The 25,381-nt window shown below is 30.7% G+C and overlaps 1 protein-coding gene across 3 annotated transcripts in view; it reads left to right on the forward strand.

Moving 5' to 3' along the window:
• LOC106456922 (tyrosine-protein kinase Src42A-like) overlaps positions 1-17,083 on the forward strand; it is a 40,963-nt gene extending 23,880 nt beyond the window's left edge. Inside the window, exons 5-9 of one of the 3 annotated variants that reach the window (XM_022382707.1) lie at positions 1,389-1,547; positions 3,389-3,567; positions 5,113-5,269; positions 8,207-8,434; positions 15,112-17,083. In XM_022382707.1, coding sequence (XP_022238415.1) covers positions 1,389-1,547; positions 3,389-3,567; positions 5,113-5,269; positions 8,207-8,418 — 707 coding nt within the window. In that variant the 3' untranslated portion in view covers positions 8,419-8,434; positions 15,112-17,083. Of the gene's footprint in view, positions 1-1,388; positions 1,548-3,388; positions 3,568-5,112; positions 5,270-8,206; positions 9,519-15,111 lie in introns of those variants that run through there. The other 2 variants (XM_022382706.1, XM_013916301.2) reach the window with 2 other exon arrangements.
• The last annotated feature ends 8,298 nt before the right edge of the window (positions 17,084-25,381 follow it).

Here is a 25,381-nt window from a genome sequence, read left to right on the forward strand (position 1 = left end):
TATATATATATATATATATATCGCAAAGCAATGTGCTCATGACACCATCCCTTTCCTTTCATTATACTAACATTTCTTTATAATTACTATATTGATTAAAAATGTGCACAGTGAAATACTTCTGACTTGGCTACTCGTAAATTAATTTCCAATTTGGCTTGCTTAAAAATAGTTGAAGAGTTTTGTATAATGGGAGCTTCAGTTAGTATCTTAAACAATTATAAATTACTACTCAATGAAGGAAGGACTGTAGTAATAAAATAACTTTCAGAGAAAGAAAAGCACATGAGAAACAAGATGTTGATAATTATATATTCAAGGGTTGGTTTTCTTGTAAAATATAAACCCATACATTGGAAAAATTGTAAAACTCTATAAATGCATCATTTATAAGCTAATTTCATTGATGCTGCTTAAAAAATGGGAGTTGGAAAAAGCAGTCTTTTTTTTTTTCTTTACAAATTATGCAAAATGTATGTAAAATGACCAAATACAAATTCTAAAATATTATCGAGTTAAAATAGTGTTACAGCTATTAATTTTATATGCAGATGTGCACTTGACATCTGAAAGGATTAATCCCAACCTCATCTAAGGTTGCATGCCTCAGTGATTATTACAAAGAGCTAATACTTGCTTGGCTTCTTTATTATGTCTCCCCTTATTTTTATTAAAGAAAACCCTCAAAATTGGGCACTAGGACAGATGTTTTATCCAACCCATACACTTGATAATCTAGGATTGTAGGATACCACACCAGAACTTGTGCTGACCCAACAGTTTGGTATAGATAGAGTCCTTTTTAATTTTGGGTGAGAGAAGACATGCTTCCCATCTAGCAGTAATATAGTTATTAGTGACATTGGATTATTGTTTGTATATTTATGTTTGAGTCTTTCCTTTGCTGTTTGTGTTGGATTTATTCTCAGCAAACACTTCCTCTTAAACACCCTGATTGTGGATTTAATACTTTCCTGTTCACCGTAATTTTATTGGAGAATACCACACTTGTAACACTATATAAAAGCTTTATCGGTTGGATAAAAGGCTATACCCAAGTAGCCTTGTTTGCATGTTGGAAAATTTCTTAATAGCTCTCAACTTTCAGTTGCTTTATGTATATATTCTAATTCTTATTTAAAATTAATAATAGTTTGCAACACAAATGCTACCAAGTTTTAACAGTGTAGTTTCCACAGAAGCTGTTATGTTTGCTCCTTTACTGCGAAAACATTTTCTTAATTTTTTTTTTAGTACTTTTTTTGATTAATGACTTGTAATTGTTGTTTCAAATCAAAAATAGGCAGCTGTGGTACTACTAAATACCAGTATTGTAATTTCCAGAGAAGTTCTCATTTCATTAAAAGACTTAATACTATTATGCTTAGGAACTATGGATCCTAAAGATTTCCTTGCTGAAGCTCAGATCATGAAAAAGTTACGCCACCCCAAACTTGTCCAGCTTTATGCTGTATGTACACTTGAAGAACCCATCTACATTATCACAGAGTTAATGAAAAATGGTAGCTTGCTGGAATATCTTCAAGGTAGGAAGCTTTAAAAACTAAGAGTAAAGATTAGTTGATAAGAGTTAAGAGTTGTATTTTTTACCCATGCAGTATCTTATCTAGTTAAAGATTTTTTACCAGAAACTACATTTTAGATGGTGGTGTGTATCCACTTAAGGATATCTTGATGTTGTGTTAAATAATGTGACTATAAGATTTTGATTACAAAAGATAAAAAGAAACCTAAATATTCTCCAACCTGCTTATGAATTAACTTGATGGTTCTCACTATATTTATTAAAGAAATATAGTTCAAAAGACTTCATATGGTTTTTTTCATACGTTCATTTATCCATACAATACTTTAAAAATATTAGAAATTAGATGACCTCTTAAATGCAACACAAGATTATTGACCATGTTTTTCAGGTTTAAGTTCCTTTTTTTTTTCTTCTTTTCTTCTTCTTCCTTGCCATGAGTATAAAGATCATAATAACTAAGTTTTTGATTCTGAAGGGACTATCTTTGAAAAATGTGTAGTGTCCTTTTTTTTCTTTTCTTTTTTGCTGTATGGTACACACTCAAAAAAGTTTTGCATTCAAGTTAGCATTTTGGCTTTTCCATTATTTAGTATTTTTGTATATATTGAATGTATCCCATGTTTCCTCCTCATTACTTGATCACTTAAGTGAAAAAAAAAATGAATAAATAACTTAAATGTTTGAGTAAACTCAGTACATTAGCCAAACACCCCTAGTGGTCACATATCTGTTCTGGAGAGTTTGTATTATCACCAGAGATTAACGTACTTCTGATTGTTTAGGTATATATGCATAATCAGTGACAATTTTAGTTATTAAACTTCATGTGTGAGCAGTGAGAAGCTACTTGCTCACCTCTATCTCAGCCTGTAATGTGACTTGAAAAAGTGCTCAGTATAGTGTGAAATCAACGTATGTGATATTCTAAGGAAAAATATTCCAATTTAGAAATTGTTGTTAAATTAAATGATTTCTATTTTAGACCTTAATGATGATCTTTAAACAAAGTACCAAGTAAATATATTTAACTATATTGCTCTGATAATTTAAAATTTATGATGTTAGCTCTTTTAAATTTAAATTCAATTTGCTGGTTAGTTGAGGAACTTAGTCAATCAACAGTTCATTGAAAACAAGAGAATTAGTTGAAACTACAAAAGCAGTTTGTTAGGTGGACATCCATAATGTAACTGTAAACTCTCTAACTTTCTATGCATATTTCTAAAAAAAATCAATCAAACCAGTTTTATAGTAGAGCATTATTCTAAAAAGATCATTAAATTATTCTGATTTTTAGGTTTAGAAACTAGAAATTAAAAAATAATAATTTTATATCGGGAAAATAATGCTTTAAGGTTGTTAGTAAATAAGCACTTGGATTTAATGGCTACATCTGTAGGGTTAATCATTTTACCTTTTATTTTTAAATTGGAACATCCTTAAAGTGTAAAATAATTCTTTCTAAATTTCTCAAATGTGTATGGAAACTATAATGGAAACAGCTGTAGAAATATTTCATTTTAGAAATGTTGTGATATTTTAGGTATGTATCCTAGTTCTCTTGACATTATCTTACTTGCATATCATAAAATTTCAATAGGTCAGCTGATATGTATCATGTTGATTTTTAGCTATCTTGTTTCATTATGTTGATAACTTTTTTTTCTTCAGGATTTTGTTGGTAGGCTGTCTTAAATAGTGCACTACTGATTTTGATATTAATATGGTTATTACTTGATAAGCAGTAACACATTGACATATATTGCTGATATAGTCTCCTAATCTTTATGTTCATTAATATGTGAAGCTTACACTTGTACAATTACTGTATTTATATAGGGAAAGGACGATCTTTGAAACTTGCCCAACTGATTGACATGTCAGCCATGATTGCTGGAGGCATGGCTTACTTAGAGACTCAGAACTACATCCACAGAGATTTAGCTGCAAGAAACATTCTTGTTGGGGAAAATAATTTAGTGAAAATAGCAGATTTTGGTTTAGCCAGGATCATCAAGGTAATTAGTTCTAAATATATAGTAGTATGATTTGGTAGATTATTCATGGTAATTGTGCAGTTTGTGTTGCTTTTAAGCTTATTTTTCAAGGATAATAATTGCATGGCTAAGTATTACTAACATATTACAGAGTTCAATAAAATTAAAGCACAGAACCATTGGTTAACTAATTGAAGGGCTTTTTGTTGTTGTTGTTGAGAAACATGAGTTGAAATAGAAAAATGTTCATTGGACTGGGTAATATTATCTTTAAATCAAATGAAAGCATACATTCTCCATTTATTGATTAATTGAAAGATCATGTTTCAAAATAAGCCATGAACTAATAATGTTTAGGATATTTTAAATGTTTTTTTTATTTATGAATGAAGCATTAAAGGTTTAATCAAGTTATATTTGTAAATAATAATAATATTTATAAAATTGGAAAATAATACATTCTTATTTATATTTTATGTGAAAGTATTCTAATTTAAAATACTCTCAAACTAAGTTGTGAAAAGATTTTAAGAGTTTGTGGGTTTCATGATGGAAAACTATATATAGTTTTGATTTTTAGTCTTTGAGCTTGTGAAATAAAATTGATAACCCAATTTGTGTTTATATTCTTATAACTTCCCAACCCTTTACAAAATACTCTGAAGGTCATTGCAAGATTCAGTTAAAGCAGGTAAAAAATGTACTTAAAGTTACCATGACGTTTCATCACCATCTAAAAAACAGTTGCTTAAAAACCAAAAATAAAATTTAATTCTTAATAAATATTAAGACTTTTGATATGACAAAAAACCATTTTTAATTTACAAAAGCTTTAAAGATTTTGGAATAGTTATTTCATTTTCAGCAATTAATATTATAATTAAATTAGCATCCAAGTTTGAGAATCAGAATAATGTTTAAACATATTAGCTAGGAATTAATAGTTTCATTTTGTGTTTACTTTCTGACTAAGTATATTTTATTACAAGTTACAGATTTTATAGTAAGGAGAGATTATCTTTTAGAATAGGTACAAACAGAGAAGTTTTATTAATAAAATCAAACAATCCTACAATTAACAAATACCAAAGCACACCTCTATATGTTTTTGGTCATTACTTCCCCAGATTTACTAATCTTATGCAAATATTTTGCATAACATATTCCATGTTTTTTATATTTTTACACTTTTTGTTTGTTTTTTTCTGTTTAGCTATAATTATATAATCTGTCAATTCACGTGGATTGATATACACATGCACAAGTAACTTCTGTCAATTCTAAAATTTAAATATATTGTTGAATGTTGATTTAAATACTAAAACCCTCTTTACTATTAAAACTTGTGGACTTGAGAATTATTGCACCAGTGATTGAAATGTCATATCTGTTATGAAAAATAATCTTTCTTGTAGTAAAATCTGTAACTTGTAATAAAATATTAGCAAGGAAATTTGGAATTCACAACTTTCCTTTTAATGTTTTTGTGCCAACAGACAGTAATACTTTAACTATCTCAATTAAAAAATTGATAAAAATTAAAAACTTCTTTCTTTATGGTAATAGGAAGATGAATATGAAGCCAGAGTTGGTGCACGGTTCCCTATCAAATGGACAGCTCCAGAAGCTGCTAATTATAGCAAATTTTCCATCAAGTCTGATGTCTGGTCATTTGGTATTTTACTGACTGAACTGGTCACTTATGGAAGGATACCCTATCCAGGTAAAAAATGAATTTTTTTTTCCTGTTTTCATTTTAAAATTTCTCAAAAATATGTAAAGTTTTAAAAAGCTTTATATTTAACAATTTGTTGAGCCATGAGGCTTTGATGCACTACCTTTGAATGGTTGCAAAATCTTATCACTTAACATCCTTAATAAGTACATTTTGTTGTGTTATTATTGACCAAGTGATTGCCTATAAAAGAAAATGCAAATGACTGATGTGTGAAATAATCAGTTTACTTGTGTTCTGACTAAAAATGCACATAAAATTAATGTTGTATGCAAAATACCTTTCAGTAACTAAGTTTTCATTGTGAGAAATTGTTTTGTTTTGTGATGAATGAAAATACAAACATTGTCTTGAGCTAGACAGTTACCCTGCTAATATGAGTGGAATGTCACAAGCCCAAACTTGGGCAACATTATTATGTAATCTCTGTAGCTGTACTTATAATTCCAAAATTTGGTCCAATGTTACCACTTATTAGCATATTACAGTTCATGTTATCATTTGCTAGACACTTAGAATATGATGTCCACCTTTATGCCTAACAATTCAGTTTTCTTTTCTGTGATGCTATTTTTTTATTATAATTATTTATACATTTACATATTTTAGTTGAGTTCATTCTTAATGAGACTGCACTTGATATCTGCCAAGTTAATATTGTGATTGAAATGAGTATTTCCCTTTTAAAATTTTTATCTGAACTTAGAGCTTTATTATGTAAATGTGGTATAGTTATTGTAACTTATTTTCTTTCTTTAAATATATTTCTTGCACTTCCATGATAATTCTCTATCTCTAGTCCATTTTGTTATTTTTAGCGTATTGCTCACAGCATTTAAAACTGTTTAATATTCGAAGTTATCAGTTTTAATCCTAAAGACCATTAACTCACCACGTGTGTTTTTAAATATTCCAAAATGACTATAACACACAGGAATAGTTATGCAGAGTTTCACACTTTATATAGCTTCTACTCATCATTTTATAAATCATAATACATAATAGGAGAAAAAAAATAGCAATCATTCTCTCATTTGATCCATTTATTTATCAAGAACTCCAGTTTATGAAAAATATTTAAAATTCATCTTGAATGAATTGTAAATTGTCTTCAGTAGATAGTAACAAAGAAAATGTACCACAATACATATAAAAAGTGCAGGAAATAAATCTATGTCAAATATGAAATTTTTAGCTGAGTTTAAAGTTGTGTCCAAGAGAGAAGACGTAAGATCTACAAGTATGTACAAGTTAATTTGATGTTCAGTTTTAACCCAAAAAAATCAAGCAAGTAAAAAAAAAACTAACTTGGCAGAACCAATTATGCAACTACCTTGCCCATTTCTGTAAAGTAACAATTTTGTTTCAAATTGAACTTTGCTTCTACTAGACCCAAATCATTTCTAATATCAACATATGGTTAAAGAGACATTTACATCTTGACTCAATAGTTATTTTAGTTTTGATAGTTACTTTTCTACATAAAATATAACTAACTTGAACATAACATTTGCAATTTGATAATCAATTTTAACATATATTCAGATGTGCCCAAAAATTGTTTTACTATTTTCATGCAAGATAATATTTGCAAGTATAATAATGATTAAAAGCTTCTATGAGCTGTTTGTTTTTCTGCAGTTTCTTTTGTATAAATTTCAGTATTTAGGAATTTTTTCACTCTTATTAATACTCAGCTTTAGGCTTTACCTATGCTCCCACTGCAAAGCATAGTGGAGCATATTGGTTTGACCCTGTCTATCCTGATCTTGTAGACAGGATATCTCAAGATTGGGTGGATATATTTTGATGAAACTTATAGAACAGGTACTACATACAAAATTCTAGGCCTCATTATTTTTTAAAGTTCGTAAGTCAAAATGGTGGTATATACAATTTGCACTTGTTTAATTTTCTTTGATTTCAATGTGACACAGATAAGTATCCTTTTTTTTTCCAGTAAATCATGAGTTTTTTTGTTGTTGTTGTGGTGCATAAAAATATAACACATCTTTGTCTTTTTTTTTTATTTTATGTGCACACATTACACCTTGGATTTAAACTGCAATAATCCTAACTTAGTATTAGGTTTAGTTTTTCTTCGATATTACTTGATGAGAATGTCTATTCTGGGCGTTTTTATGCATGTTATCTATAGGTTACACGACCAAATCTAATGCTTCTTTGTTATAGTTGGGCCAGGTGTGTTAGCTATCCAAACTGTGGATCCAAAGGTCCATGGTTTGGGTCCCATTACCATAAAAAAAAGTTTTATACTTTATGACCTTTGGTGCATCATAAGAGTGGCAGTCAAATCCTACTATTTAATTGAGAGTAGCTAAACAGTTAATAGTGAGTGCTGTTGACTAGCTGCATTCCCTCTCATCTGTCAATTCAAGATTATGTACCTGTAGCCCAGATAGTTCTTGTTTAACTTTGCACAGATATCCAAAACAAACAAACTTGTCATTGTTACGAAAGATTGATAAAATTCACATGGAATTCCAACACGTCTTTTGTATCAACATTATGATGCTTGTGAATTTTCAACTTGTAGCTATTTTATAATCTCTGCTTTCAAATCTCATAACTTGGTACAATGTTTCTCCAATTGATTGCTTGTTTAACCATTAAATTAATTTAGTCTTCAGCCAACATATGTAAGTTTCCTTCAACATCACTGATGATTAATATGAGAGGGGGGGTGAAGTTGTGCAAAAAACAAAGTTGGTTGATTTAAGAGGCATGAAAAGGAAAATCTAGAATACATTTAATTATTAAAACCCTTGAGCAACTAGAGCTGCTGAAAACTATCCTATAATTAAATGATATATATGTTGCATGCTTTTTTTTTTCTTTACCTCATGTAAGATGAAAGTGATATTTTGTGAATGGTGGATAATAGTTCTAATTATTTAATTTCAGGTATGACAAATGCTGAAGTTCTTCACCAAGTGGAGCATGGGTATCGTATGCCTTGCCCACCAGGATGTCCAATGACTTTGTATGACATTATGCTTGAATGTTGGCATAAAGATCCTCTGAAGAGGCCTACCTTTGAGACCTTACAGTGGAAATTAGAAGATTTCTTCACCCATGAGAGTTCAGAATACAAGGAAGCTACAATGGCTTACTGATTGGCATTTAGAAGTAATATGTTGTAACACATTTATTTGAAATTGCAAAAGAAATAATTAGTCATATTCTATATTTGTGACTGTGAAATAAAATATAGGAAGGTGGAATATTGTAAATATGTTAATATGATGCTTCTTAGAAGCTGAATTGTTCTTTGTCATCTCTTGAAATATTTTAAAAATAATCTACTACCAAACATTACATCAAATAAATATATTTCCTAGTGGTGGTTTCTTTTTTTGCAAGATTTTCTTGGTGAATTAAGCATCAATTAGAAAACAATGAATATTGAAAAGAAAGCTAGCATTATACACAAGATTCTAGAGTAAATTAGTAGTGTTTGTGTATATTACAACTGGAAGTTTTCTTAAATGAGAGCATTAATTTCTAATATACAGATCAATTGATGTACTTTTCTCTGATTTAAGTTGAAATACATTAAGAAGCATCAAGCAAGTTTGACCAATCACAAAATGTATTACATGGTCACAAAAACTTCTCCTTGCACCTTTGCTTTGTTTATATTTTTGCAACCATAATTTTTTTATTGAGGAAATTACATAATGATGTTTTATTCATTACTTACGAACATAAAATTGACTGGTCTTAACTAATTGCTTATAATTTTGGTACTGATATTATTATTGTTCTAATGATTTAATTGTGCTTAAAGCTTGTGTAACCTTAATATTTTAAAAATTAAATAAATTAATATGCATAATACAGAGGAAAAGTTTTGTTTAAGTGATATACTTTTATGTATAGGGCTGTTTTTGGATTTGTAACATGAAAGTATTTTATGCAAATACTTCATATGTAGAAATTCTGTTGGTCAGTTGCATCCAAACAAAAACCTTTCTTTACTGTTTATCATAGTAATAGTGGAATAGTGTTTAATTTTTATGATCCATGTTAAACATCTTACTTAATAACCATTGTTTTGTAAAAACGATTAATGTTATTACAAAGTTCACCCATTAGAGTTACAATTATATTTGTTCAAATGATAACATTACTCAAAATTCATTAAGAAACACAAAGTTGCTTACAACTTTTAGTATTGTATAGTTCATCATAAATATCAGTGCAGTGAAAAAAATATTGTGAATTGAGTGTTGCTTTTAGTGTTAGTGTAAACTACTTCCAAACAACAAAGAAATGACTGTTTAAGCTGTGAAACTTTACATTGGGTTGGCTTCATTGGTAAATAATAGTGCACATGCATTTAGAAACCACTGGAAGTTTTCTTGCAGTGGTAAAGTACATAAGCAACTCTTTTTTTTTTTTTCTCACAAGCATTAACAACAACTGAGTATCTTGTATACCATAAGTGATCTTTTCCATAGGTGACTGTACAATTATGAATTGTTTAATACCAGAGAATTATAGATCTGTCGATCATGGATGAAATGGTATCTGAGAATAGAGTAAGGAAGCAAATCATCTGTCAGAAATTGGAGCAATATTCAATATTACAGGGTTAAATATTACAGAGCCATGAATATCAAACAGTAAATAAATCACCACTTTATGAGTTGCATACAAAATGAGAAATATGGAATATCAAAGGTGTATCAATAAATCTTCAAAATTTGCTCTTCTCACAAATGTTTCTATCTTTTTTTGATCATGTGATTATAGAGATAGATTTGTATGAAAAAAAAAAGTCAAAAAATATTGCCTTTAAGAAAATGTAAGGCACAATTCTAAAGAACTGTGATTTGACAGCTTGATTTTGCTCTCCAGCAGATCAGAGACATAACAGCTCTGCTTGTCTGAAATAAACAAATTTACCTTGGATGCTATATATTTTATTAAGAATGTGAAACTGACAGTTTTGAATAACAACATGAATCTTATTTTTATAGATACTTTAGTGACTTAAGTCAATTTTTTAACTCACTTGCATAATTTATTAAGCTGTAATAAATATACATCTGTTATTTGCCTACTATTGTTTGGAATAATGGATAAGTTATTAGAAACACAATGTTATTTTCACACCAAATTGTCAAAGCTATTAAATGTTATTTGAGAAAGGATCAAAAGTAACTAGTTCATACAGATAACTAAAACACCAATAATGATTTTTAGGCAAATATTTGATTAAGTTGTATCAAACTCTTCTCACATGTGTTTAAGTGTCAGTAGGCATCCTCTATCTTCATTTTTACAAATTATGCAACTGGTGTCCATGGGTCAAAATGGTCTGTATCATGTCCATGCAGGGAGATCACTCAGCAATTGTTTATGGTCAATACTTTCAAGCATTATCTTTTATCATCAAAAACTTTTGTTATAATGTGCATTAATGCATTCATTCTGCGTACTGAGAAGCACAAGTGTCAATATTGCATCCTATAATTTTTTACAAAGCTTTTATTTCATTACATACTTGTAAAAATTTGTGCAGAACCTTCACAAATGAGGTACCATTGTCACTTCTTCCTGAAAGTTTTCCTTTAGTATAGCTGAGAGTTCCCACTCATTACAGCACTCATCCACAAATGTTTCTTGGAAAATACTTTACTCACCAGATATAGGCCAGGCTTTTCAAATGTCACTTTTAAATAGTTGACTAATGTATTTGATGATGATATTCTGCTCAGAAATTTATCTGTGGCTTGAGGTATCTTGACATCAAAACTGATGAATCTTTTGTTAGCTGCAGTCTCTGCTGAACATTAGCATCATCATGATCATCAGTACTTGAAACAATCCTGGATTCCCGTTTGCCTGAATGTTGTTCATTGTTCATGGTGGACAATTTCTGTGTGGCAGCATCTCTGCATGTAAATACATCAGGCAGTATCAGTCCATGTGGCAACATGCACACTATAAGAGGTCACCCACTTATTTAATAGAACAGGTTTTGGAAAAGGTAACCAAATTCAATTAACTCATACTTACTACTGTTATATCTCGTTGGATGTGAATTAGTAAATCTCATGATAGCACATTATTTTGAAACATTCACACTATATAGTTTTCCTGGATTTATTTTATGTTTTCTTTCCAAATTATTGTTATCATTATTAAGGTATTAGAAACAATTATTTCTAAACTACTTATTGTTATTATGTTTAGCTTTAATTATATTTTATTTTAGTTTTTTAATTTTTCATGGATATTTTATATCAATTTTGAATCTGAAACTTGGGAGAGGGGGGCACAGGATCTAAACTGTCCAGGCAAAGCCACCCCCCACACCCCACCCCATGTAAAGCTGGGCAATTTAATCAATTAATCTATATCTCTGATTGGTTTCATATAAACTAATTGATTAATCATAATTAGTGTTTCTGATTATTACTGTTTTCAAATATTGCAACATTTGAATATTAATTGAAATTACAATTATTTCTGTTGCCATAAAAATAATCAATTAATTGAAATTAGTTTGTCCAATTATTATTATTTTTGATTGTCTCAGCTATCCAAGTAATCAAACATTGCTATTATATTTATTTGTTGTTAAGCACAAAGCTACACAATGGGCTGTCTATGTTCTGCCCAATTTCAACTTTATAAGTTGTGTTTTTACTTGAAGTTTGTTCAGCTTTGGTGATTTGGAGGTGAGGTGGGGAGGAGCTCATGATTCAAGGGTCTTGGGTTCAATTCCCCTTGCCACCAAACTTACTCACCCTGTCTTTGTTATGACAAAGCTACTAAGGCTATCTGCCACTGTCACTAACTTTGAACTCAACTTTCAGCTAGTGATTCCAAAACTTGGGTGCATACATCTGTTGTTTTCCCAGTAACTTCTGGTGAAAATGCCATGTCTGTTTGGATCTGTTGTAGATAGCACATCTAAAGAGTTTTGTACTGTATCAGAAGCTGGAGTCACAGTGTTTTGATTTTCTCTATCACATTCATTCTGATCTGCTAAATATTGTTGTCAGATGCATGTACTTTGTTTCAGTTCAGCTGGATTTTTGTTTTTTATGTATACTTTGAAGATGGCATTTTGACAATTCTGATATCAGACAAAATATTGAAAATTGAATAACAGTAAGTTTTGTAGAATAGACAATTCCTGCTTTTTGAAGTAAAAGCTCAAGATTTGGTATAAAAAATGTACATAAATTATTTCATCGGGGTCCTAGTAAGGTGTTATAGAAAGTAGGTTTTTTATATAAAGAAATGAAAATAAAGAGCACATTACTCATTGTTGCCTGCAGAGAGCTATACAAAAAAGATTAACATGGCTGACCAGTAAAAAATTTTATACTCAGTGAATGTAATTTTAACCACTCTAACATTCAGTGTTGCTGGTAAATCTAATATCAAACTAGCTTTAGATATTATTTTTATTACTTAAAATGTGATCTTCTAATGTTATGTGTATCAATAATCTGTGATATTGCTCAAATACTGGTCTGTAATCCACCATTTCATTCTTAGTTACAAATTTCCCAGGAAACTGGTAAAAAATTAGTCACTGTTCTTACAGTGGTCTTTATGATGTGATAATAGAAGTAACATGCTTTTTGAAATTTTGTAAATGAACCAAGTTTAGGGGAATTAGTCTTATAAGATTAACAGTATGATTATGAAACTTGTGCAATTCTTGTTTTTTCTCCTACTGTGTCACAAATGAATATGATTTGCCTATTACTTGTAACATACATTATTTCAAAATATGACAAATACAAATGCTTAATTTATGAAGCTACAGCATCTGTTGTTAGACTATCACTGATAAATGCAGTTTTTATTTTTTGCAGCTGATTCCTAGTTTGACATTGCACACTTGGTAAAAGATTGTAAAAAACAAACTTTATCAGATGTGGTTAGATTTGGTTTGATAATGTAATGCCCTTTGAGTAGTAAGACTGTTGTATTATTTTAAAATTTCATAGAAAAATGGTCAGCTAAATACAGGTTGTGATACATGTCATCATTCATGTTGAACATGTATTCAAAGACACTAAGCAAGTTATGTGAGAAATATAACCCTTGAATTGCATGTAGCCTGTACTTCAGAGATAGTGCTGTCTTTGAAATTTTTAAGCTATTACTAAATATCACCTTGTGGTTTTTAATTGTGGCATGTGATAAATGATCTTCTGTTGGATTTTGAGTGGGAAGCAACAGCAGTAACTTGTATCCATAAAGACCCTTAGCAACAGCAGTAGCTTGTATCCATAAAGAACCTTAGCAACAGCAGTATCTTGTATCCATAAAGATCCTTAGCTCATACTAAATATTGCCTGCTAGTATGACAGGTGCAAAATTTTGACAGCAAGTTTCTGTGCCCCAACTATCTAAAGTAACATTGCTATGACTGACACTGAAACCAAATAGCCTTACAGGTCCTGACACTAATGCTGAAAAAGGCCCTAATGGCTAGGCCAGTGTATCTTCAACATCATTAAATGTGAATTTTGCTAAGCTACCATTTATGTTTGTTTTGTCATTTGTTCTTATGAGAGACCATTTAAATTCTTGAGATTGTTGTGTAGCCTTATATACTCTGCCATATTTCACTAAACTGCAGACAAGAGGTCAGCTAAGGTAAATTATATTGGATGGTCACTCATGATGTTAAAAAAACTTGTAGGTTCAAGAAGTCTTGATAGAAATGAATAAAAACCTCATAACCTGATTAGTTTTGAAAGGTGGACCTTTCTTCTTCAAAGGTAAACTGGATGGTTACTATTTGCCTATAGGATTAGTAGCTAAGTCTGCATGGCCAAATCTGTAATCCAACCAAGAGGTATAGATGGCAGGCGGGATCACTTGATCTCTCAGCTAGGTATTCAATTTTAAGTCAATGACTAGGGCCTAGCTTCATTGAGCATGAATGGTGATGATGTTGCCACTACTGTCCCAAAATGAGTTTAAGACACACTCCTAGCTCTTAGAATAATGGTATTACCCTACCAGATTAACATTAATAGAAAATAAAAGATGCTGTGATGAAACCCATTTCTGTATAATAATAAAAAAAAATTGGACATACTGTGAAAAGGGGGCTGCTTTAAATAAATGAAAAATAATTAGAATTGTTGAATAAATCAATGACAGTAAAAACAAAGCAAATCAACTGGAACAAAAAAAGCAAGTTTTAAGAATAATGACGTGTTTAGTACAACAGCAAGTTGACTCCTAAAAGAAGTTAGAAGTATGTGTATGAATACTAATGAATTAGTGATATCCCTGAGTGCGAGAACAGAAATATATAATTTTTGAATATGTGGTCTTTCATTTCCATTGTGGATCTGTTTAAAACTTGTTTTCTGTGTAATCCGTTTTTTCTCATATTATTTAATTGTATTTTCAAAAATGTTTAAGTAACAGGAATTTTGCATATCTCAGTTATATTTATGAATTTTTTTATTTCTATGTGTCTGTATAAGTACTTGTTGTTGATTTTTTAATAAAGGTTCCTTAAAAAAATCATAATAACTTTGCCAGAAGTTCAACATCATGATAACCTTACAGTTGAATGAGCAAAAGTCACTTGAATAATATTATAACAGGCTTTAACTGCATTGAAAAATACTTGGTAGAAATAACAGAATTTGTAATACTAAGTATTTGTTTAAATTTAATTTTTCTAAGCATTTATTTTACATTAAACTATAAGCTATCTAAGTATATTTCAGTTTTAAATTACTTGTGACTGTTAAGATGAAGTTTAGAAAATTATGTATTGTTCTAACCATGAATTATTTTTTAATTTTTAGTTTAAAGAATACCCTGAGAACTGAAAATCAGCTGAGTTGACTGAACAAATTTGTTTTTTTTAATACATATTACAAGAAGGGCCAGTGTATTTAAGAGGTGCAGTTTCCAAACCTGAGGTCACAGCAGGCTCTGGCGGGATTAAGAGTTTAGTGGAAAAAATATTCACGTGTATCAAACAAAGCTACTAGGTTGAAATAAATTTTTGAATAGCTGAGGTCCTGCAGATTTGAGGTGATTGAAATTGGGTTGGCAGTGAAAAAGTTTGGGAAATGTTTAGAATATTTTACAAAAAAGTAATTTGTATGCCAGTCAAGTTTCAATCTCTAATTTGTCAAATTTAACCATTCTTTAAAAGGCTGACAGTAGCAGGCAATAGTGATATAATTAAATACTTGTAAAGTACTACAATTTTCTAAAAATAAGCAAAAAAATTACATTTCATATAAATCTTTTATATACTTGCCTTTGTTTTCTTAAGAGTTTTTAATTTGGTACTCATATCAAAACTAGAATGGTGAGAAGTGTTGGTTTCTTGAACTTTTCGATTTGCTAAGTTACACCGGAGATTTACTATTGGTATTTTTAGTTTAGTCATCAGGTGAGAGACAACTATAATTCTGTTGTCATTTGGTATACTATTGAGTATATATATATATACTCAATACTATATATACATAGAAGGTAGATTGTCATTGATCTCATGTAAATGCAAAATGATGAGGATTTTAAGATTCCCTTTTTTCCATTACTGTTATTTCAAAATAAGTTCCTCAATTACAGAAAAGTTTCTATGGACATTTAACTCCATATTTATAAGCAGTAATGAAACTTAGGGGTTTATTTTTTCTGATAATGCAAAGACCCGATAAAATGGAAGATACTGTACTCATAGTAAGACTAGGAAATAATACAAAGGTTACAACACTGAATCTGTATATAAATGTGAACATTTAACCTGGTAGGCTTTTGAGGTGTCTGATTGAAATCCACTGAATATTTTAAGGATTTGCAGATGAGGCCATCTCGATGTGAAAATTTTACCTCTTTGATTTTATGATACATTGAGTCCTTTTTATATGTTTCTAGGCAGTTGTTAGGAGACAAAGATCAAAATTGTGATGAAATTCACTGCAAATAAGCTTATTTTACTGATGTTTTGGGCCTAGGACATTGATTTTGTTAGTTGAAAAACATCTGGAGCATAGAAACTTAAGAAGTCATAGAACAATGGGTATGCGTGTTATAATGAAAGTGCATCTTTAAACTGTAAGTATAATTGTGGAAACAAGTCACAGAATACAAATATTTAAAATGTTTGATGGAGAAAATTTACCATAATTTAAAAAAAATAAGTTTTAAAATAATTACATATACTGTTATTTCCAGTAGAAATAATATAAATAATTATTAGCCTTAACTAGATGTGGTCTACATACTTGAGATCTATTTTTTTTAGCTCATGCAGTAGCTCTGTGCAAAGAAAAACCATTTTAATGAACTTGCACTTTTACTGAATGATATATAATTTTTGAATATGTTTTTCTCTTTTATTCAGATTGCTGTAAGGTATTTATCAGTGGTTACTTTACCACTTTTTCATAAGGGAAAACTGTTTTAAGCTTTATCTATTTGTCTTGTTGTAGCTCACTATTAGACCTGGCATAGCCTAGTGATTAGGGTGCTCAATTCCTAAGCTTTGGGTTTGAATCCCCGTCACTGAACATGCTCGCCCTTTCAGCTATAAAGTGATGGTCAATCCCACTGTTCATTGTTAAATAGAGAGGCAGAAGAGTTGGTTATAAGTGGTGTTGCCTTTCCTCTAGTCTGTCACTGCTAATGGATTAAGCAGATAGCCCTTTAGTAGTTTTGCACAAAATTCAAAACAATTAACCAGCTGTTCTGAATTGGCTAAATTTGTCAAATACCATCTCTCACCAGTAGGCCTTGCAGACATTATACTCTTTTTTTTAAATGATGAGGAAAAAAACATTAAAAGTTTAAGTGTAAGTTTAATGCTGCTTGTGTGTATATGATTGATTAATATGTATGCATATTCATTATGTACTTCACAAATATACCCTATGGTTATTGGATGGTGGTTAATGTAGGATTTTTACTGAAAAAAAAAGATGATGCATTAATTGTTTGAAATGATTAACCTTATTACAAAATATATATATTGATCTTTAGTTTTTTTGAGCTGAAACAGTATATTAGATTTGAAACTAAATTTAGATATTTGTAAGTTTTTCAAGTAATGAATTTTCAGTATAAATCAAATCATCTTAAAATCCTTTTTTTGAACATTTTAAAAGATGTGCTCCTGTTTGTTCTAATTTGTAAATATGTATATTATCAATGTGTGTAATTTGTCTAATAAGGCTCTAATAATTTGGATTACTTGTCTTTTTTGTGTAACAACTAATGAATAAGTCATTGTACATTGGATAATTTGATGTCTCATATTGATGGAGTTTATCTCTTTTATTGTTTTGTATAAAAGGATATATTTTATTACATTTCCTTTGCTCAAAACATTTTAAACAGAAAATACCTTATTATTTGATTTAATATTGAAATAAGTTAAACTACTAGATAGCTTTTCAGGAGGATTTACTTTCTGTTTGGAAAGAAACTAGTCACTTATCATAAGTTCTTTTGTTGCTTGTTTGTGAAAAACCTAAACATTTGCATTTAAGTGTTTTTGGCCAAATAAAAAAGTTTTTGTAGGGAGAGGTGTTCAAGCTATAACTCAAGGTGTTGAATGATATGCATTAGCAACTTGCATGAAAAGAACATCAAAAATTTGAAAAGCATATCACATGATTAAGTACTTTTTTGTTTTATAAGTTTTACTATAATATTTTTATCTAAACATAAGTATTTCATACTTTTGTACTAGTTTGATTGTGCCTTAAACAATTTGTTCTAGACTGTTTGTCACATTTTGAAGTATTTCTTTTTTCTCTATATTTTTTTGTATGCTTGTTTTTATTTCTGTAATAATTTTAAATAAACAGTATAATTTTTTTACAGTTTTTTATTCTGACCACCTAGTGACTTGGTAGTAACTTTGGTGCTTATAGTTCCAAAATTATGTGTTGGATCGCAGCAAAAAAAAACTCATTGTGAAGCTTTGCATTTAAAGAAACACTTCTCTACTTTTTGTAAATAGACATCTTATACTAAACAAAAGTACAATTTTGTATGGTTCCTGGAGCTTTCTCTTAAAATCTTGCCTGTAGGTTTAGGACTTTTAAGTATTTATAAGTTTGTTTGTTTTCACTGATGACTCTTCACTACAATTTCATACAAATATTTTCTAATGTGATTTTATATGTACATGTAGTATAAACCCTTGTGTACAAAATATCCTTAAAATATTAGATGTCCAAACTCGTGTACAATCTGAAATTGCACAAAAACAAGTTTCTTGTATAATACATGATAGTGTTTTACTAATTAAGGTATAATTTCAAAGAAAATGTACCAAAAATGTACAGCTGTACAATTTTGAAAAAGCTAAATTATAAGTTATCTGTAATGCTTATTAAATTAAATCTTTATGCTTAAGTAAGATAAAATCACAACCATTTTTCCAGATGTGTGTTTTACCTATATATTTCAGTTGTTTTTTTTATTGTAATAACATTGATTTGGAATAAAATAATGATTCAAATTGTGTTTCTGTTATTAAGATATTTAAACAGATTTTCCAGATTTCTTCAAAGATATAAGGAATAGCTGTATAACTCGATTTAATATTTAAGTAAAGTTAGCAATGATTCATGCTTCAGGGTGTTTTTTTGTTTGATTTGTCAAGTTTAGGTTCAGTAACTTAAACGAGTAAAACAAAAAGGCTTATTGCTTTTATAATACCCACAATGCCTCATTTATGCCACTGTAAGTTGTTTAAAATCATTCTTGTATCTTATAACTTAGAACATTTCATAATTTCTGAAAGATGTTATCAAAATATTTAAAAATAAACTTTTAGTCTTGTGTCATTTGTGTAGTTTTTGAACAAAGAGTACATGCCAGGAGAGTTTTGGGATGGAGATATTCTTGATTGAATTATGAACTGGAGGTGAGGTCTTAAACCTTCACTCGATGTAAGAATTACCCACATAATAGTTACTGCATATTGAGCAAGTAAAAAAAAAATTGAAGTATTTAGAGTTCCTTATTTCATTTATTCATAATTACGTGCACTAAACTCCAGCCAGCATTAAGTAATTAAAAAAAAAAATCTTTAAATTCTTACAACAAAATTAAACTGTCTTACCACACTATAAATGAAAGTTCTATTGGAGATGTCACCTCATAATCATGTATATAAGCAACTGTAGGGCTAAACTAAAATGCTGTTTGTTTGTTTTTTTAGCTATATTTTGGAATCTTGTTAATCTTAGGGTCAAAATGTCTGCATGAAAATATTTTGCACACGATATAACATATATCGGTATTTAATTTTTAATGATAAAAAAATCAGGCCAGTTTTGTGGATGTGCTTATGAACATTGTATTTATGAAAGCAGCATCATTGGTGCTCTAGGTATTCTAGCTATCATCAACAGTTTGCCAATCGTCAACATTCTAGATTTATTACTTATCTTCTGCACTGTTTTGATAAACTAAAATCGAGTAGATGAATTATCTGTAAGATATTTTCTAATCCATTCAACAGCTTGGAAAGTTAGGGTCACAGATCCATTTCAAGTGTCATATGTGTTTGAATTCACAGAGATCATCTCCAGTCGTACAAATTCTCAATATTGTATGCAGTACTTCATCAGCTTTACTAACTGTTGAAACTTAGTGAAATTCATTACACGTAGAAACTTGTGTGAATATATGTACGCATAGCAAACATTCTTTCACAAGGTAACTCAGAAAGTAAGGATCACAATGTCCTTATAGCAATTAATATATAGAACAATTGCCATTCCAAGCCATATTAACTGGGGGGCCAAATTTTCCATTGTGGCTGTGGAACTGTGTGTTACTCACTCAGGTGGCATCTCCTTTGATTCTTCCTGACCAGGCAGGGAAAATTTGATTTTTTCATTCCTCTTCTGCTAGATAAGAGTACTACTCGATGGTTCTCTTAACAGTAGTACGGAGGCCCATTAAGATCATACTTTTTGTTTTCAAACTCAGTCATTTCCATATGTATAATTATTAATTAATGTTCAGTATAAATAACACTTATTACAATTTATAATGTAAACAAACAAATTTAAAAATTTTCAATCAATAAAACAAAAGTTCAGGAAGGGTCTGTTAATATTCTATGGAATACAGAACCTATAAATTGCTGACAATTTTCCCTTGCACAAATGGCTTTTTCTGTGAGCCATACAGGAATTATAATGTTTACACCATAGCTCTACATCATTGCTGGAATGCAACAAGTAAAAATAATCTCCACTTGTTGGTTGTAGTGGGAGTTACTCCCTAGTATCCCTCAAATTCCAATACACGTATTGAGTAACATTTATAGAATTTTGGCACTTCAAGCTCTCCGGGTTACTAGCTGCATCACAGGTCAGTCACCATGCTTGTGTGGGTTGTATTGATGGTATCTACAAATTGATTAAACAATTGCTAGAAGTCCATGTTTCAATATTATGTTTATATATCTGTAAAGGTCACACTTCTTGCTACACAACAAGTATCACCCAAAATAAATCTGGATCCTTTAGTTGGTCTTTATTATATTTGGTATCACTGCATGGATTGTTAGCATAACTAAGACTTCAGGTTTGAACATTGTTAAAGCAAACAAACTCTCACCTGCCAGCAATAGCTAATCTGTATTTCCATGCTGTAAACCCTGTAAGTGTCGTTCTGTACAGAGAAATACTGCTCCTGCAACATTGTGATCATACTTTCCTGTTTTCTAAAGTTCATCAGTTACTTCTTTACTGGTGAATTGTGGCTAAGATAACATTAACTACTCCACTAGTTTCAGTTACTTCTGCCTCATGCACTGAATGGATGATGGGACTCTAATAACTACAGTTTGTCTGCCATAGTTACATTTCATAACTGTTCTAGCAAGTGCTAGAATGTGTTACAGACATTGCTTCAACCAGACCATTAGCACATGGTGCTACCCAAGATTGTTATTGTAGTTCACCATGAAACAGAACTTGTCTATAAAATGGAATTGTAATGTCTACATACAGTTGTGCAGTCCACTGCACTTGTGAATAATTTAGCAGACATTTTATGGTTTTTCCAGACCTGTAGTTCACCTAGTACACAGGCTGTACTAGAAGATAAATTCGGTAAGACACATAAATGTAAAATGCTGATATTTGAACCAAGTCTACTACTTTTACTCTCATACATATATTGATAGTACCAACAGTGAACAGAAGTGAGCTTTTTCATTGTAAACCAATCATTGTTTTAAGGGAAGAACTTTGTGTTTGCATGACAGTGACTGATACATTGTGAGACCAAGTAGAGTTTTAGAGGTCCCTGTATCAATTGGAAACTTTACCTCACATCCTTGTAATTTCACAGGCAAAATACGAAGCCATCTATCCTTGGCCCTGTAGATAATATATTAACCACCACACCTGAACTGAAACAGAAATGGCTTTTTTCTCCTATATTAAAGGCCAGACCTCACCCAGTGCTTGCTAGTTTACATTAGTGGACATCATAATATTTACAACCTATTACCTTCTTTGAGCCTGTTGTTAGAAATTTTATCTATTTGGAAGGCATTTGGACTTCTCTGTAGGCACAGAGATAAGGCACCTATGTAAGAAATGACTGAATTATTTAAGTGTATAACAAAATTCTTCTATATGTATGTATTCAGCACGTACTGCCAGACCATTCAAACTAAGTAGCAGATTCCTGGGGTCAAGAATTCCATGTGGCTACCTGGCAAACCTGCTTATGGATGTGATCTAAATCTTCCTTCACTGAACCTTTAAATGATGAAGGTATAACATGTTTCTCCTGGCTAATTTATGCTGGTTGTAGCAAAGGCAACCATCCATCATTTATATCACTTTGTATGAATGACTTCAACATTGGTATTAAAATGAACATTGGCTCCTCTAGCGTTTGGAGTTCTTATATTCTGCTGAATTATAAGCTCATGCTTGTTCATGTGATGCTTTGTCATACCAACAATATCTCTATCCAAGAACTGCTTAAACACAAGACTGCAGTTGATATAAAGTTTCAACACTTTGACCAGGGTTCACCATGATAGCCACCACACTTTCTGGAGGCAGGTAGGAATTGGTTGGCAACTATTATATGCTCACTGTAGCTAATCTTTAACCACTTCAATAGGAGTTATTCAGTGAGGGGCATCAACAACACTGGATAACAATCTCTGCAGTTCTCTGGTCTCAGCAAAGCCACAGCCAGCAATCCTTGCTTCCCAGCTAATATGAGCTCAACTAATCTACTTAAGATCAACTGAAACTGTTAGGGGTATCTGATAGACCAAGCTGTGGTTTAGTCATCTCAGTAAGCAGATGGAGTATAAAGGTCCAGAATGATTATTGGAGTCTGAGAGAGAGAAAAAACATTCAATAATGAATAGAGGACCTTGTTGAGTCAACTGAGGGTCTTGAGTTTTCATGCTCACATTAGTCTGGCTCTTTTCCTTTTCTGCTAATGTTCTTGCCAGAAGATAAATGCATCTGTTGAATATCTCAAAAGGAGTAAAATAGAGAAATAACCTGGAGGAACTGAAGAAAAACATCTACAATAACTAAATCTTGATCAATGATTCCAAACTTTTTCGATAGAAGTGATCCATGGTAAATCAGATACAAACCAAGCACTCACCTGAGGTTCAAGAATTTAGTATGTGTAAATACAAGTGTAGTAATTTGTCACATGTCAATTAAAAGAGACAAGACATGGTGTTGAAGTTGAGTAAAAACAGTATTTGCTGAAGGTCAAAGAAAAATGAACAAATGGCTATCAGACAGTACTAGGACATGTACATTGAGAAGAAGATGAAGTAAAACAAACTATTTACATGAGAAGAAATTAAAACAAGCTTAAATTGAAGATAAAATAAGGCATACATGTTTAACACATACAAAAAGGTATAACTGGACTTCACCAGTGAATCTTGACACTCTCAAACACAAAAACAAACTGCTCTTCTGAAAGGTCAAATTCAGTCACTCTCGAAAGTGCCAAAACTGTATCCACAAAGCACATTCTCTCTTTAGCTGACTAACCAGAAAATGGAAACCATAATGTGGAAGTATCTCCATTCCATACAACAGTTGTATAGCTGTCCTCCATGAAGGAAACAGTAAATAAGTTTGTTGACTGGACTGACTACAGAAAGTAGTTTTCTGGTTGAATTTTGCACTAGTTTCTGAATTAGAACTTTACAAAATTTCACAACTTTGTAGAGATGATACTCACACAATAAGACAGTAAGGTATGTAGTAACTGCATGCTACACTCTGATCTCAAACATAAAAATACAATAAAACCTGATGTATATAAATAAAACTTTTTATTTATTTATGAATTCCACTTTCTTACCAAAACGTAAATTTCAGGAAGTAAAGAAAAGTTTGTGGCTCTGCAGTACTGCTTGTAAGAGCAAAACAAATAATGTCTCATATAGTTTTGAAATTTAAGCTATTTGTTTGGTTTTTCATATATATAGTCCTTAGCATAGTAATTGCCCCATGGCATACTGCAGTCTGTGTTCAGCAATAACATGAGTCACTAAACTACAATTTGTCACTGATTTAAAAACAAAAGCAACTGTTCCAATTTCTTCCATCATCTTGCTTCCAATTTTCTTTTTTTCAGACTTCCATTCTTGAAACATTGGCCAGACGGGTAAAATATTATCTGGAATAATCTTAGTCAACAAATTCTGTCATTCAAGCAGGTGACTGCATGTAACCACCACAAGGAAGAAATTTATCTCAATATCTTTCAAGTCTTGTTCAGTTTTATCATTAGGATGCTCATAACTAAACTGCAAGGTCCTTAATATTTTTCTGCTTAAGCTCTGCAAGTATATTCATCTCTTCTTTGATGTTATTTTGTGATTTGAGCATTGATAAATTTCTGATTTTCAGTAGTTCATGATGTATCTTTAACAGAACTGCCACTACATCTAAATTTTCTGACTGAAAGAAGTTACTTGTCATTTGATTGGCATTTATCATGTAATGCGTATTACTGGAAGAAAAAATGACTCATGACTTTAAATCATTTTGATAAAATCACTGAGCTCAATTAAAAGTTTTTAAAACTACTTTTATTAGTATCTAAGTGCCTCTTCTGCTTTCACTCTGTACTTCCAACATGTGTTGGAACTCACCTTTACTACTACTGAAACATAGTTCCTCAAAACTTGCCAATCGTTATACAGAAGCACTAAAATTATGTGTAGATTCACATGTCATGGTAAAACTAGTTCACAATTATAAATAATGTTTGGCTGAATCTGCTACAACTAGATTCAAACTGTGTGTATAGCATGGCATGTAAAAACTTTCAAAACACTTTTTTTTTCAAAAGTCTTGATTGTGTGATATTCTTAGATAGGCTGACTTCCCTCAAAAGTAATCAGGTAGCTTCAACAGAACAAAAGGATGGTCGAAAGATATTTCTGAGCAGAGTTAAACTGTATTCCCCAACTTTGACTGAGCTATGAAATAGAAAGACTGGGTATAGCATGTAACAGTGTGAAAAAATCTTTCTTTTATTCAACAAGACCATCAAAGGTAATGAGTATGAAAAAAAAAAGCAAGTCTAACTCTGAGAAAATGTAGAATTATGTACAGAAAATAATAACAATAATACTTTCCAGAATGAATTATCATTCCCAGGCAGTTATCAACCTTTTAATTTCATTTTCAATGATTGTCCCCAAGTAATTATCAAACATGTTCTTTTAGAACAGGAAAAAACTGTGCTTAGAGCTCAACTTTTAAAAAACTAGCATTGTTGCCATGAAATGCTCATCATGCTGTCACAATATAATGTTTCTTTCAGGCAATGAATAAATAATAGTTGGATGCCATTATATCAGTCACCTTCTTTGCCTACAACCAGTGGTGGACTTAACTATTCTGGAACTCTAGGTGCAACCTCAAGTTTGGGTCCCTATCACTAGCATTACTCTCAACATAATCATTTAGATAATTCATAATGGTATGAATCAGTAACTAATATTGTATTAGATGTATATAATAATATAAACTACAAACCAATAATAGAACAAGTAACAGAAAGAAAAAACTT

This window comes from Limulus polyphemus, unplaced genomic scaffold (genome assembly GCF_000517525.1).
Source record: "Limulus polyphemus unplaced genomic scaffold, Limulus_polyphemus-2.1.2 Scaffold272, whole genome shotgun sequence".
Classification (NCBI taxonomy): domain Eukaryota; kingdom Metazoa; phylum Arthropoda; class Merostomata; order Xiphosura; family Limulidae; genus Limulus; species Limulus polyphemus.